Source organism: Passer domesticus, chromosome 35 (assembly GCF_036417665.1).
Source record: "Passer domesticus isolate bPasDom1 chromosome 35, bPasDom1.hap1, whole genome shotgun sequence".
Taxonomy (NCBI): domain Eukaryota; kingdom Metazoa; phylum Chordata; class Aves; order Passeriformes; family Passeridae; genus Passer; species Passer domesticus.
Window position 1 is genome coordinate 85,000 of NC_087508.1, and position 14,466 is coordinate 99,465.

Below are 14,466 nucleotides of genomic sequence, written 5' to 3' on the forward strand. Positions count from 1 at the left end.
TTTCCGCCCCATTTTTCGCCCTTTTCTGACCCATTTCTGCTCCTTTTTCGCCCCCTTTTCTGCCCCTTTTTTTCCTCCTTTTTTTGCCCATTTCTGCCCATTTTTCGCCCATTTCTCCTCCTTTTTCTCCCCCTTTTCTGTCCCTTTTTCCTCCTTTTTTTGCCCATTTTTTCCTCCTTTTTTTGCCCCTTTTTGCCCCTTTTTTGCCCTGTTTCTGCTCCTTTTTTACCCTTTTATTGCCCCCATTTTCTGCCCCTTTTTTGCCCGTTTTCTGCCCCGTTCCTGCTCTCCCCTCAGCTGCTGTTTCTGGTTTTGGTGTTCAATAAAGAACCGCGGGCGCAGCGCTTCCGTTTTGGGGCAAATTCCAGGGGATTTGGGGGCTGGTTTGGGGCGGGATTTTTGGGAATTTTGGGCTGGTTTTGGGGCCCATTTTGGGACAAATCCGGGGGTTTTGGGCCCTTTCTGGGGGATTTGGGGCTGATTTTGGGGCCAGTTTTAGGGGGAAATCTGGGCTGATTTCCAGGCCCGTTTTGGGAGATTTGGGGCTGATTTTGGGGCCCATTTTGGGGCAAATTTTGGGGGGTTTGGGGCTGGTTTCAGAGCCCGTTCTGGGGCCAGTTTCAGGGGATTTGGGGCTGATTTTCAGGCCAGTTTTGGGGCTGGTTTGGGGCAGGTTTTTGGGGCCAGTCTGGGTGAATTTGGGGCTGGTTTCCAGGCCCATTTTGGGGCCAGTCTGGGGGAATTTGGGGCTGATTTTGGGGTCAGTTTTGGGGGTTTCGGTGCCGCTTTCGGGGGCCACGAGCCCGCCATTTCCCCGGGCCCGGCCTTTCCCGCCTTCGCTCTGATTGGCTGCCGCGCCTCTGGCCCCGCCTTCCCCTCACCCCCATTGGCCGCCCGCCTCGCCGCCATTGGCTGAACACCCCGCTCGCCCCGCCCCTCTCCCTCACCCCTCTCCTCTGATTGGCTCCCCCCTCGCCCACCCCGCGGCTCCCATTGGCCGCCGCTCCCGCGCCGGCGCGTTGCCGTACAGCAACATGGCGGCGTCCATGGCGGGCCGGGCGGCGGCCTGGGGGCTGCGGCGGGTCCGGGCCGCGACCCCCGGGACCCCCGGGGACCCCCCGGGACCCCCGCGGGCTCCGGGCCCCGGCGCGCCCTCAGCGCCCCCCGCCGCGGGCCCCGACACGGCCGCGGTGCTGCGGGAGCGGCTGCGGCAGCGCCAGGTGAGGGCGGGGGGCGGGCACGGGGGGAGGGGCGGGGGGCACCAGGGGTCCCCAAGGTGTCCCCCAGGTGTGCCCCGGTTGTCACCAGGGCTCCCTCAGGGGTCCCTACGTGTCCCCCTGATGTCCCCAGGTGTCCCCCCAGGTATCTCCCAGTGGTCCCTGAGTGTCCCCCAGGTGTCCCCAGGTGTCCCCCAGGTGTGCCCAGGTGTCCCCCGAGAGTCCCTGGGTGTCCCTCTTGTCCCCAGGGGTCCCCTCTGTGTGTGGCTGGGGTCCTCCTCATCCCCAGGTGTCCCCAGGCTGTCCTCAGGGGTCCTAGATGTGCCCAAGGTGTCCCCAGGTGTCCCCTGAGTGTCCCCCAGGTGTGCCCAGGTGTCCCCCGAGATTCCCCAGGTGTCGCCTGCTGTCCCCAGGTGTCCCCCAGGGGTCCCGAGTGTCCCCCCCGGTGTCCGCAGGTCTCCCCAGGTGTGCCCAAGGTGTCTCCCAGGTGTCCCCAGGCTGTCCTCAGGTGTCACTGGGTGGTCCCCAGGTGTCCCCCAGGGGTTCCCGAGTGTCCCTCAGGTGTCCCCCCGAGAGTCCCCAGGTGTCCCCGGGTGGTCCTGAGGTGCCCCCAGGGGTCCCCCGGGTATCTCCCAGGTGTCCCCAGGTGTCCCCCAGGCTGTCCTCAGGTGTCACTGGGGGTCCCCAGGTGCCCCCTGGGGGTTCCCGAGTGTCCCTCAGGTGTCTCCCAGGTGTCCCCAGGCTGTCCCTGGGGGTCCCCAGGTGTGCCCAAGGTGTCCCCAGGCTGTCCCTGGGGGTCCCCAGGTGCCCCCCGGGGGTCTCCAAGTGGTCTTCAGGTGTCCCCTGTCCCTCTCTCACCTGTCCCCAGGTGTCGGGGTGAAGCCCCCAGCCCCCCTGAGGGGTCTCAGGACCCCCACCCACCCCGGGGGTCCCGGGGGGTCCCTGCGGCCGCTGCTGCTGCGCCTGGGGGGGGCTCCTGGCGGCCTCGGGCGGCGCCGCCGTGCTCTACGTGTTCGGTGAGTGGCACACCTGGCACAGGTGTCACCTCAGGGTCCCCAGTGTCACCTCAGGGTCCCCAGTGTCACCTCAGGGTCCCCAGTGTCACCGGAGTGTCCCCAGTGTCACCAAAAGGTCCCTGAAGTGTCCCCAAAGTGTCCCCAAATGTCACCTGAGTGTCCCCAGAGGTCCCCAAAGTGTCACCTGAGTGTCCCCAAAAGGGTCACCAGTGTCACCTGAGTGTCCCCGAATATCACCAAAGTGTCCCCAAATGTCCCCGGAGTGTCCCCAAAGATCCCTGAGTGTCCCCAGAGTGTCCCCCAGTGTCCCCACAGGGGTCCCTGAGTGTCCCCAAAGTGTCCCCAAATGCCACCTGAGTGTCACCAGAGGTCCCCAAATGTCACCAGAGTGTCCCCTGAGTGTCCCCAAAGATCCCTGAGTGTCCCCAAAGGTCCCTGAGTGTCCCCAGAGTGTCCCCAAAGTGTCCCCAGAGTGTCCCCAAAATGCCCCCAGTGTCACCACAGGGGTCCCTCGGTGTCCCCAGAGTGGACCAAAGGCGCCACCAGTGTCCCCAAATGCCCCCCAAATGTCCCCAAAGTGTCCCCCAGGTGTCCCCAAATTGCCAGCAGTGTCACCAGTGTCCCCAAAAAGGTCCCAGGTGTCACCAAAGTGTCCCCAAGTGTCCCCAAATTGCCAGCAGTGTCACCAGGTGTCCCCGAATGTCCCCCAAAACGTCCCCAGTGTCCCCAGAAGTGTCCCCAAGTGTCCCCCTGTCCCCCCAGGACACTGCAGGGACACTCCTCGATGTCCCCAAAGTGTCCCCAATGTCCCCAAGTGTCCCCAAGTGTCCCCAAGTGTCCCCATTGTCCCCTCTGTCCCCGCAGGCAGCAACGCCGTGGAACGAGCACGGGGACAAGGTGAGGGGATGGGGGGGGCACTGGGAGCACTGGGGGGCACTGGGATGTACTGGGGGGCACTGGGGGGCACTGGGGGGGGCACTGGGATGTACTGGGGGGCACTGGGGGGGCACTGGGGGGGCACTGGGATGTACTGGGGGGCACTGGGTGACAGCTGTCCCCACAGGGGGGGACAGTGCGGGGGGGGGGCGGCGCTGGCCCTGTCCTGCTGTCCCTGCTGTCCCTTTTTGTCCTTTTTTGTCTTTTTTGTCCCTTTTTGTCCTTTTTTGTCTCTTTTTTGTCCCTTTTTTGTCCCTTTTTGTCCTTTTTTGTCCCTTTTTTTGTTCTTTTTGTCCCTTTTTTGTTCTTTTTGTCCCTTTTTTGTCACTTTTTTGTCCCTTTTTGTCCCTTTTTGTCCCTTTTTATCCCTTTTTTGTCCCTTTTTGTCCCTTTTTGTCCTTTTTTGTCCTTTTTTGTCCCTTTTTGTCCCTTTTTTGTCAGTTTTGTCCCTTTTTGTCTTTTTTTGTCCTTTTTTGTCCCCTTTTTGTCACTTTTTGTCCTTATTTGTCACTTCTTTCCCTTTTTGTCCCTTTTTTGTCCCTTTTTTGTCACTCCTGTGTCACTTTTGTCACCCCAGCCCCTTCCTGCCCGCGGGGACATCCGGGGACATCAAAGGGGGTGGCAGAGGGTGACAACGGCCGGGGGAGGGGACAGGGGAGCAGCGGTGTCACCTTCGCTGGCAATTGTCACCAATTGTCACCAATTGTCACCCGCGGGGGGCTGGCCCTGCCCCCTCTGCGTCCCCCAGTGTCCCTTTGTGTCCCCTGATGTCCCCTCGGTGCCACCTCACCTGTCCCCTGATGTCCCCTCGGTGTCCCCTCAGTGTCCCCTGATGTCCCCCTCAATGTCCCCTCGGTGCCACCTCCCTGTCCCCAGTGTCCCTCAGTGTCCCCTTTGTGCCACCTCAGTGTCCCCAATGTCCCCTCAGTGTCCCCTCAGTGCCACCCCATTGTCCCCAATGTCCCTTCAGTTTCCCTCATTGTCCCCTGATGTCCCCTCAGTGTCCCCTCGTTGTCCCCAATGTCCCCCAATGTCCCTCACTGTCCCCTCAGTGTCCCCTCAGTGCCACCTCCCTGTCCCCTCCCTGTCCCTCTGTCCTCAGTGTCCCCTCTCTGTCTCTTTGTGTCCCCTCAGTGCCACATCTCTGTCCCCCAATGTCCCCTCAGTGTCCCCAATGTCCCCCAATGTCCCCTCACTGTCCCCTCGATGTCCCTTCTGTGCCACCTTGATGTCCCCTCTCTGTCCCCAATGTCCCCTCACTGTCCCCTGTGTGTCCCCTCAGTGTCCCCTCAGTGCCACCTCAGTGTCCCCAATGTCCCCCAGTGTCCCCCAAGGTCCACAATGTCCCCTTTGTGCCACCTCAGTGTCCCCCAGTGTCCCCAATGTCCCCTCTCTGTCCCCTGTGTGTCCCCTCAGTGTCCCCTCGTTGTCCCCAATGTCCCTCATTGTCCCAAATGTCTCCCAATGTCCCCCAGTGTCCCTCAGTGTCCCCCTTTGTGCCACCTCAGTGTCCCCAATGTCCCTCAGTGTCCCCTCAGTGTCCCCAATGTCCCCCAATGTCCCTCAGTGTCCCCTTTGTGCCCACCTCAGTGTCCCCTCTGTGTCACTTTGTGTCCCCTCCTTGTCCCTCACTGTCCCCTGTGTGTCCCCTCATTGTCCTCTCGGTGTCCCCAATGTCCCCCAATGTCCCCTTGGTGTCCCCTCAGTGCCACCTCCAGTGTCCCCCAATGTCCCCTCTGTGTCCCCACAGATCCCGGATGAGTTTGACAGCGGTGAGTGACCCCGTGGGGGACAGGAGGGGGACAGGGGGGGACAGGGGGGGACACAAGGGGACCCTGCCCCGGTGCCACCCCCCGTTTGTCACCCCGCTGTCACCCCCAGCCCCGCTCACGCCCCGGTGTGACACAAAGGGGGAGGGGGGGGCACTGCCACCCCGGGGGGGGGGGGGGGCTGTCACTCTGTCCCCTCTGGGTTTGTCCCTGTCCCCTTTTTGGGGGGTCCCTGTCCCCATTTGAGGGGTCCCTGTCCCCTTTTGGGGGGTCCCTGTCCCCTTTTGGGGTCCCCCCTGTCCCCCTCTGGGGTGTCCCTGTCCCCTTTTGGGGGTCCCCTGTCCCCTCTGGGGTCCCCCTGACCCCCCGGGGGTCTCTGGGGGTCCCCAGACCCCGTTGGGATCCGGCACCTGCGCAGAACCTACAAGTACTTCAAGGACTACAGGCAGGTGAGCTTGGGGGTCCTGGGGGTCCTGGGGGGGCTTGGGGGGGTCCTGGGGGGATTTTGGGGGTCCTGGAGGGGTCTAGGGGGGGGTTTGGGGGCTCCCAGTGTCCCTGTTTGTGTCCCCAATGCCCAAAATGTCCCAATTTTGTCCCAAATGTCCCAATTTTGTCCCAATTTTGTCCCAAATCTCCCCGTTTTATCCCCATTTCTGCCCCCAGACGATCATCGAGCCCCCAGTGTCCCAATTTTGTCCCAAATCTCCCCGTTTTGCCCCAATTTTGCCCCCAGACAATCATCAAGCCCCCAATATCCCAATTTTGCCCCAATTTTGTCCCAAATCTCCCCGTTTTGCCCAATTCTGCCCCAGATGATCATCGAGCCCCCAATGTCCCAATTTTGCCCCAATTTTGTCCCAAATGTCCCAATTTTGTCCCAAATCTCCCAATTTTGCCCCAATTCATGCCCCCAGATGATCATCGAGCCGACGAGCGCGCGCCTGCTGCCCGACCCCCTGCAGGAGCCCTACTACCAGCCCCCCTACACGCTGGTCATCGAGCTCACGGGGGTCCTGCTGCACCCCGAGTGGTCGGTGAGGGACCCCGAAAACTCCTGGACCCAAAAACCCCAAAATCCCCCAAAAAACGGCTCAAAAACGGCTCAAAAACCCCAAAAAAACGGCTCAAAAACCCCAAAAAACGGCTCAAAAACCCCCAAAATCCCCCAAAAAACGGCTCAAAACCAGCCCAAAAACCACCAAAAAAATCCCAAAAGTCCTGCTGCACCCCGAGTGGTCGGTGAGGGACCCCAAATCCCCCAGACCCAAAAAAAACCCAAAAACCCCAAAATCCCCCAAAAAAATGCTCAAAAACCCAATAAAAACAGCTCAAAACCAGCCCAAAAACCACCAAAAAAAATCCTGCTGCACCCCGAGTGGTCGGTGAGGGACCCCAAAACCGCAGGAATTTGCCCCAAAACCTCCGGAATTTGCCCCAAAACCTCCGGAATTTGCCCCAAAACCCCTGGAATTTGCCCCAAGACCTCCGGAATTTGCCCAAAACCACCGGAATTTTGCCCCAAACCTCCGAGATTTGCCCCAGAACCTCCAAGATTTGCCCCAAACCTCCAGGATGTGCCCCAAAACCTCCAGAATTTGCCCCAAAATCACCAAATTTGCCCCAAAACCCCCGGAATTTGCCCAAAACCTCTGGATTTTTTCCCAAAACCCCCCGGAATTTGCCCCAAAACGCCCGGAATTTGCCCAAACCTCTGGAATTTGCCCCAAACCTCCAGGATCTGCCCCAAAACCTCCAGAATTTGCCCCAAAATCACCAAATCTGCCCCCAAACCCCCGGAATTTCCCCCCAAAGCCCCAGAATTTTTCCCAAAACGGCGGGAATTTGCCCCAAACCAGCTGGTGACGGGCTGGCGGTTCAAGAAGCGCCCGGGCATCGAGCACCTCCTGCAGCAGCTCGCGCCCCCTCTACGAGATCGTCGTCTTCACCTCCGAGACCGGCATGGTCAGCAGCAATTTGGGGGGAATTCGGGGGGATTTGGGGTTTTGGGGGGGTCCTGGGGGGGTTTGGGGGAGGTTTGAGGGGTTTTGGTCAAGGGGGTTGGTGGTTCGGGGGTAAAACAGAATGGGGGTGGAAAAGCAGCTTAAAACAGCCCCAAAAAACAGCCCAAAACCCCAAAAGAATGGCCCAAAAAACACCTCAAAACCCTTAAAAATATCACCCCAAAAAACAGCCCAAAAACAGCCCAAAACCCCAAAAGAATGGCCCAAAATCCCCCCAAAAAATCACCTCAAAACCCCCCAGAAAACAGCCCAAAACCACCCCAAAAAACAGCCCAAAACCCCAAAAGAATGGCCCCAAAAAACACCTCAAAATCCTTAAAAATATCACCCCAAAACCACCCCAAAAAAACAGCCCAAAAACAGCCCAAAACCCCAAAAGAATGGCCCAAAATCCCCCAAAAAAATCACCTCAAAACCCCCCAAAAAACAGCCCAAAACCACCCCAAAAAACCAGCCCAAAATCCCCCCCAAAGATCACCTCAAAACCCCCCCAAGAAACAGCCCAAAACCACCCAAAAAAAACAGCCCAAAATCCCCCAAAAAATCACCTCAAAATTTCCCAAGAAACAGCCCAAAACCACCCCAAAAAACAGCCCAAAATCCCCCCAAAAAATCACCTCAAAACCCCCCCAAAAAACAGCCCAAAACTACCCCAAAAAACAGCCCAAAACCCCAAAAGAATGGTCCAAAATCCCCCAAAAAAACACCTCAAAATATCCCCAAGAAAACAGCCCAAAACCCCAAAAGAATGGTCCAAAATCCTCCCAAAAATCACCTCAAAATCCCTGAAAACAGCACCCCAAAGTCCCCCAAAAAAACACCCTGAAACCAGCCCAAACCCCCCAAAAGAATGGTCAAAAATCCCCCAAAAATCACCTCAAAACCCTCAAAAAAAAAGCCCAAAACCCCTGAAACGACCTCAAACCCCTCGAAACAACCCCCAAAACAATGCCAAAACCCCAGAAACTACCCCAAAATGACCCAAAACCCCCCGAAATGACCCCAAAACAACCCCAAACCCCCCAAAAATACTCCCAAACCCCCGAAACGACCCCAAAACCCCCAAAACAACCCCAAAACCCCCCAAAATGACCCCAAAACAATCCCAAACTCCCCGAAACAACCCCAAACCCCACAGAAACTACTCCAAACCCCCTCGAAGCCCCCCAAAAACCCCAAAAAGCCCCCCAAAAACCCCAAAACCCCAAAAAGCCCCCAAAAACCCCCAACCCCCCCCGCTGCCCCGCAGACGGCGTTCCCGCTGATCGACTCCATCGACCCGCACGGCTTCGTCTCCTACCGGCTCTTCCGCGACGCCACGCGCTACATGGACGGCCACCACGTCAAGGTGGGCACCCCCGGGCACCCCCGGCCCCCTTTTTGGGGCGGAAAGCTCAGATTCGGGGCGTCCCGCAGGACATCTCGTGCCTGAACCGCGACCCGGCGCGGGTGGTGGTGGTGGATTGGCGCCGGGACTCGTTCCGGCTGCAGCCGCACAACGGGCTGGCCCTGCCGCGCTGGGACGGCGGCTCCGGAGGACCCGCGCGCTCTACGACCTGGCGGCCTTCCTCAAGAGTGGGTGAAATGCCCCAAAAATGCCTTTAAACCCACCCAAAATCCATCCAAACCCGCCCAAAATCCATCCAGACCCACCCAAACCCAGCGGCTCCGAGGACCGCGCGCTCTACGACCTGGCGGCCTTCCTCAAGAGTGGGTGAAACGCCCCAAAAATGTCCTGAAATGGCCCAAAAACGTCCTGAAATGGCCCAAAAATGTCCTGAAATAACCCAAAAACCCCGTTAAACCCACCCAAAATCCATCCAAACCCCGCCCAAACCCACCCAGAATTCACCAAACCCACCCAAACCCCAACGGCTCCGAGGACCGCGTGCTCTACGACCTGGCTGCCTTCCTCAAGAGTGGCTGAAATGTCCCAAAGAGCCCAAAAACCCCGTTAAAACCCACCCAAAATCCATCCAAACCTGCCCAAAATCCACCCAGACCCACCCAGAATTCACCAAACCCGCCCAAACCCCAATGGCTCCGAGGACCGCGCACTCTACGACCTGGCTGCCTTCCTCAAGAGTGGGTGAAACGCCCCAAAAATGTCCTGAAATGGCCCAAAAATGTCCTGAAATGGCCCAAAAACCCCGTTAAACCCAGCCCAGACCCACCCACACCCACCCAAAACCCACCCAGACCTGCCCAAAATACACCCAGAATTCCCCAAAATCCCCCAGTTTCCCCCTGAAATCCCTCAAATTCACCCCTAAAATTCCCCAATCTCCCCCCAGATCTGCCCCAAATCCCCCCAGTTTCCCCCCAAAATCCCCTAAGTCCCCCGTTCCCCGCAGCCATCGCGCTCAGCGGCGTGCAGGACGTGCGCGCCGTGCTGCAGAATTACTCGCACGAGGCCGATCCCCTGGCCGCGTTCCTGCGGCGCCGCTCCCGCCTCCAGGAGGTCTGCGGGCACCGGGGGGCACCGGGGGGGTACCTGGGGGCACCTGGGGGCACCTGGGGGCACCTGGGATACACCTGGGGGCACCTGGGGGCACCTGGGATACACCTGGGGGCACCTGAGACAGCTGGGATACACCTGGGGGCACCTGGGGGGTACCTGAGATACACCTGGGGGCACCGGGGGGCACCTGGGGGGTACCTGGGGGCACCTGGGATACACCTGGGCACACCTGAGATACACCTGGGCACACCTGGGGGCACCTGGGGGGTACCTGGGATACACCTGGGCACAGCTGGGGGCACCGGGGGGCACCTGGGATACACCTGGGGGCACCTGGGGGGGTACCTGGGATACACCTGGGCACAGTTGGGGGCACCTGAGATACACCTGGGGGCACCTGGGATATACCTGGGGGCACCTGAGATAGCTGGGACACACCTGAGATACACCTGGGGGCACCTGGGCACACCTGGGGCACCTGGGATACACCTGAGATACACCTGGGCACACCTGGGGGCACCTGAGATACACCTGGGATACACCTGGGCACACCTGGGGGCACCTGAGATACACCTGGGATACACCTGGGCACACCTGGGGGCACCTGGGATACACCTGGGCACACCTGAGACAGCTGGGACACACCTGGGATACACCTGGGGCACCTGGGGGGTACCTGGGGGCACCTGGGCACACCTGAGATACACCTGGGGGGCACCTGAGATACACCTGGGGGCACCTGGGGGGTACCTGGGGGCACCTGGGCACACCTGAGATACACCTGGGGGGCACCTGAGATACACCTGGGGGCACCTGGGATACACCTGGGGGCACCTGAGATACACGTGGGATTTACCTGGGGGTTACCTGGGGGTCTCAGGGGTTACCTGGGGGGTCTCGGGGGGTCTCACCTGTCTCACCTGGGGGTCTCACCTGTGACAGGAGGAGCAGCAGCGGAGGGCGGAGCTGGGGGGGGGGTCTCACCTGGGCACACCTGGGGGATATTTGGGGTTACCTGGAGGGTCTCAGGGTTACCTGGGGGGTCTCGGGGGTTACCTGGGGATACCTGGGGGGTCTCGGGGGGATATTTGGGGTTACCTGGGGGGTCTCGGGGGTCTCACCTGAGCTCACCTGTCCGGTAGGAGGAGCAGCAGCGGAGGGCGGAGCTGGGGGGGGTCTCACCTGGGGGTTACCTGGGCACACCTGGGGGGTCTCGGGGGGATATTTGGGGTTACCTGGGGGGTCTCGGGGGTTACCTGGGGGGTCTCACCTGGGGGTCTCACCTGATAGGAGGAGCAGCAGCGGAGGGCGGAGCTGGCGCAGGGCCGGAAGCCGCCGGGGGCGGGGCCTTTCCTGGGCTCCCTCACCGGGCGCCTCTGGCCGCGCTCCAAGCAGCAGTGACGTCACCGCGGCGTCACCGTGACGTCATCGCCGCGGCGGGACGGCGCCGTGGGGGGAGGGGCACCCCAAATCCCCCCTCCCCTCCCCCAACCCCGAATTCCCAGAACGCCGCGGGTGGGGGAGGGGATTGGGGGGGGTGGGGGAGGGGTCTGGGGGGGCCCGGCCCCGATTTTGGGGGCGAATAAAGGCGGAAATGGAGTCTGGGGGTGCTCTGGTTGGGGGAGGGGATTTGGGGAGGGGTCTGGGGGGGACCCCCGCGGGTTTGGGGCTGAATCCCCGTTTTTGGGGTCAAATCCCCATTTTCGGGGTCAAATCCCCATTTTCGGGGTCAAATCCCCAATTTTGGGGTCAAATCCCCATTTTTGGGGTCAAGTCCCCCTTTTTTAGGTGGGTTTGGGGGCTGAATTCTCCGTTTTTGGGGTCAAATCCCCAATTTTGGGGCTCAATTCCCATTTTGGGGCTCAGTTCCCCAATTTTGGGGTCAAATCCCCAATTTTGGACTCAGTTCCCATTTTGGGGCTTGGTTCCCCAATTTTGGGGTCAAATCCCTCTTTTCAGGGTGGGTTTGGGACTGAATCCCCAATTTTGGGGCTGAATTCTCCCTTTTTGCGGTCAATCCCCATTTTTGGGGCTGAATCCCCTTTTTTTGAGTGGTTTTGGGGCTAAATCCTCATTTTTGGGGCTCAATCCCCTTTTTGGGGCCAAATCCCGCGGGTTTGGGTGGGTTTGGGGGCTGAATCCCCCATTTTGGGGCTGAATTCCCCTTTTGGGGAGGTTTTGGGGCTCAATCCCCGTTTTTGGGGCAGAATTCCCCATTTTTCGGGCTCAATCCCCATTTTTGGTGATGAATTCCCCATTTTGGGGCTCAATCCCCGTTTTGGGGCAGAATTCCCCTTTCTGAGCCGGGTCTGTGGCCAGATCCCACAGGTTTGGGAGGTTTTGGGGCTGAATCTCCTTTTCTGGGTGGTTTTGGGGCTGAATCCCCCTTTTGAGGCCCCAGCCTCCCTTTTTGGGGTTTGAATCTCCCTTTTTTGGGTCCAAATTCCCTTTTTTTGGGTCCAATCCCCTTTTTTGGGTCCAAATTCCCCTTTTTTGGGTCCCAATCCCCATTTTTTGGGGTCAGATTCCCTTTTTTGGGTCCAAATTCCCCTTTTTTGGGTCCAAATCCCCTTTTTTGGGTCCAATCCCCTTTTTTTGGGTCCCAATCTCCTTTTTTGGGTCCCAATCCCCTTTTTTGGGTCCAAATCTCCTTTTTTGGGTCCAATCCCCTTTTTTGGGTCCAAATTCCCCTTTTTTGGGTCCCAATCCCCATTTTTGGGTCCCAATCTCCTTTTTTGGGTCCAATCCCCATTTTTGGGTCCCAATCCCCTTTTTTGGGTTTGAATCTCCCCATTTTTGGGTTCCAATCTCCTTTTTTGGGTCCCAATCCCCATTTTTGGGTCCAAATCTCCTTTTTTGGGTCCCAATCCCCTTTTTTGGGGTCTGATTCCCTTTTCTGTGTTTTAATCTCCCTTTTTTGGGTCCCAATCTCCTTTTTTGGGGTCAGATTCCCTTTTTTGGGTCCCAATCCCCTTTTTTGGGTCCAAATCCCCTTTTTTGGGTCCCAATCCCCTTTTTTGGGTCCCAATCCCCTTTTTGGGTCCCAATCCCATTTTTGGTGCCTCGTGGGCGTGGCTTACGCGCGGTGGGCGGGGCCCGCGGCGGTGGGCGGGGCTTTGCCGCCTTCAAATGGGTCTGGGGGCGGCGCGGGGCCCAGAGGCCGCCGAGCCCCGGCCCCGACGGGACCCCCCGCGACCCCAGACCCGGCCATGCTGCTGCCCCTCCCCCTCCTGCCCCTCCTCCTCCTCCTCTTCCTCGGCCCCGCCCCGGTGAGGGGGGCGGGGAATTTGGGGAGGGGGCGATTTGGGGGTCCTGGGGGGGATTTTGGGGGTCTTGAGGGGGATTTTTGGGGTCTTGGGGAGGGATTTGGGGTCTTAGGGGGGATTTTGGGGGGGATTTTGGGGGTCCTGGGGGGGGATTTTAGGGGGTCCCTGGGGGGGATTTTGGCGCTCTTTGGATCAATTTGGGTCTGGGGTCGCCAGGGCCGCCCCGCGGGGGGTCCTGGGGGGGATTTTGGGGGGTCCTAGGGGGGGATTTTGGGGGTCCTGGGGGGATTTTGGGGTCTCTGGGGGGGATTCTGGGGGTCTTGAGGGGGATTTTGGGGGGGATTTGGGGACTCTGGGGGGATTTTGGGGGTCCCGGGGGGGATTTTGGCGCTCTTTGGGTCAATTTGGGTCTGGGGTCGCCAGGGCCGCCCCGCGGGGGTCCTGGGGGGGATTTTGGGGTTTCTCTGGGTTAATTTCGGGGGTCCCGGAGGGAGATTTTGGGGTCCCTGGGGGGGATTTTGGGGGTCCCGGGGTTAATTTTGGGTTAATTTCGGGGGTCTCTGTGTTAATTTCGGGTCTGGGGTCGCCCGGCGCGCCCCGCGGGGCTCCTGAGGAGGATTTTGGGGGTCCCGGGTGGGATTTTGGGTTAATTTCGGGGGAATTTGGGTAAATTTGGGGGGATTTCGGGGGGATTTTGGTTAATTTGGGTCTGGGGTCTGCAGGCTCGCCCCTCGGTGTCCTGGAGCTGCGGATCCTCTCCGTCCCCGGGGGTCGCGGGGGTCCGTGCGGGGGTCCCGGGTGGGATTTTGGGTTAATTTCGGTGTGATTTCGGTTAATTTTGGGTTAATTTCGGTGGATTTTGGGGATATTTCGGGGGGATTTTTGTTAATTTTTGTTAATTTGGGTCTGGGGTCGGCAGGCTCGCCCCGCGGGGGTCCTGGAGCTGCGGGTCCTCTCCGTCCCCGGGGGTCCCGGGGTGATTTTGGGTTCATTTTGGGTGTATTTGGATTAATTTTGGTGTGATTTTGGTTAATTTCGGTGGGATTTGTGTTGATTTTGGGTTAATTTTTGCCAATTTTGGTTAATTTGGGTCTGGGGTCGGCAGGCTCGCCCCGCGGGGGTCCTGGAGCTGTGGGTCCTGTCCGTGCCCGGGGGGTCCCGGGGTGATTTGGGTTCATTTTGGGTTAATTTTGGTTAATTTCGGTGTGATTTTGGTTAATTTCGGTGGGATTTGTGTTAATTTTGAGTTAATTTTTCGGGATTTTGGTTAATTTGGGTCTGGGGTCCGTAGGCTCGCCCCGCGGGGCTCTTGGAGCTGCGGGTCCTTTCCGTCCCGGGGGGTCCCGGGGTGATTTTGGGTCTCTTTGTGTCAATTTTGGTTAATTCCGGTGTGATTTGGGTTAATTTTGTGTTAATTTCGGGCGGATTTCTGTAAATTTTGGTTAATTTGGGTCTGGGGTCTGCAGGCTCGCCCCGCGGGGGTCCTGGAGCTGCGGGTCCTGTCCGTGCCCGGGGGTCCCGGGGTGATTTGGGTTCATTTTGGGTGTATTTGGGTTAATTTCGGTGTGATTTTGGTTAATTTTGTGTTATTTTTGGGTAATTTCGGGATGACTTTTGTTAATTTTGGTTAATTTGGGTCTGGGGTCCGCAGGGCCGCCCCGCGGGGGTCTTGGAGCTCCGGGTGCTCTCCGTCCCGGGGGGTCCCGGGGTGATTTTGGGTTAATTTTGGGTTAATTTTGGGTTAATTTCGGGTGGAATTTGGGTTAATTTCGGGGGATTT

The 14,466-nt window shown here is 59.1% G+C and overlaps 2 protein-coding genes across 2 annotated transcripts in view; both read left to right on the plus strand.

Moving 5' to 3' along the window:
• Positions 1-1,034: 1,034 nt before the first annotated feature.
• On the plus strand, positions 1,035-10,956 carry LOC135288741 (mitochondrial import inner membrane translocase subunit TIM50-like). The gene is given in 15 exon segments (XM_064402136.1): positions 1,035-1,220; positions 1,673-1,682; positions 2,126-2,233; positions 3,098-3,114; positions 3,116-3,130; positions 4,920-4,941; positions 5,329-5,387; positions 5,853-5,972; positions 6,795-6,857; positions 6,859-6,900; positions 8,209-8,307; positions 8,376-8,484; positions 8,622-8,669; positions 9,314-9,420; positions 10,711-10,956. Coding segments are annotated over 15 exon segments (1,116 nt in total). The 3' UTR covers positions 10,822-10,956.
• Positions 10,957-11,014: 58 nt separating this feature from the next.
• The window catches only part of LOC135288742 (delta-like protein 3), a 9,698-nt gene continuing 6,246 nt past the window's right edge, over positions 11,015-14,466 (plus strand). Inside the window, 1 exon segment of the mRNA XM_064402137.1 lies at positions 11,015-11,019. Within this exon segment, the coding sequence (XP_064258207.1) occupies positions 11,015-11,019 (5 nt within the window).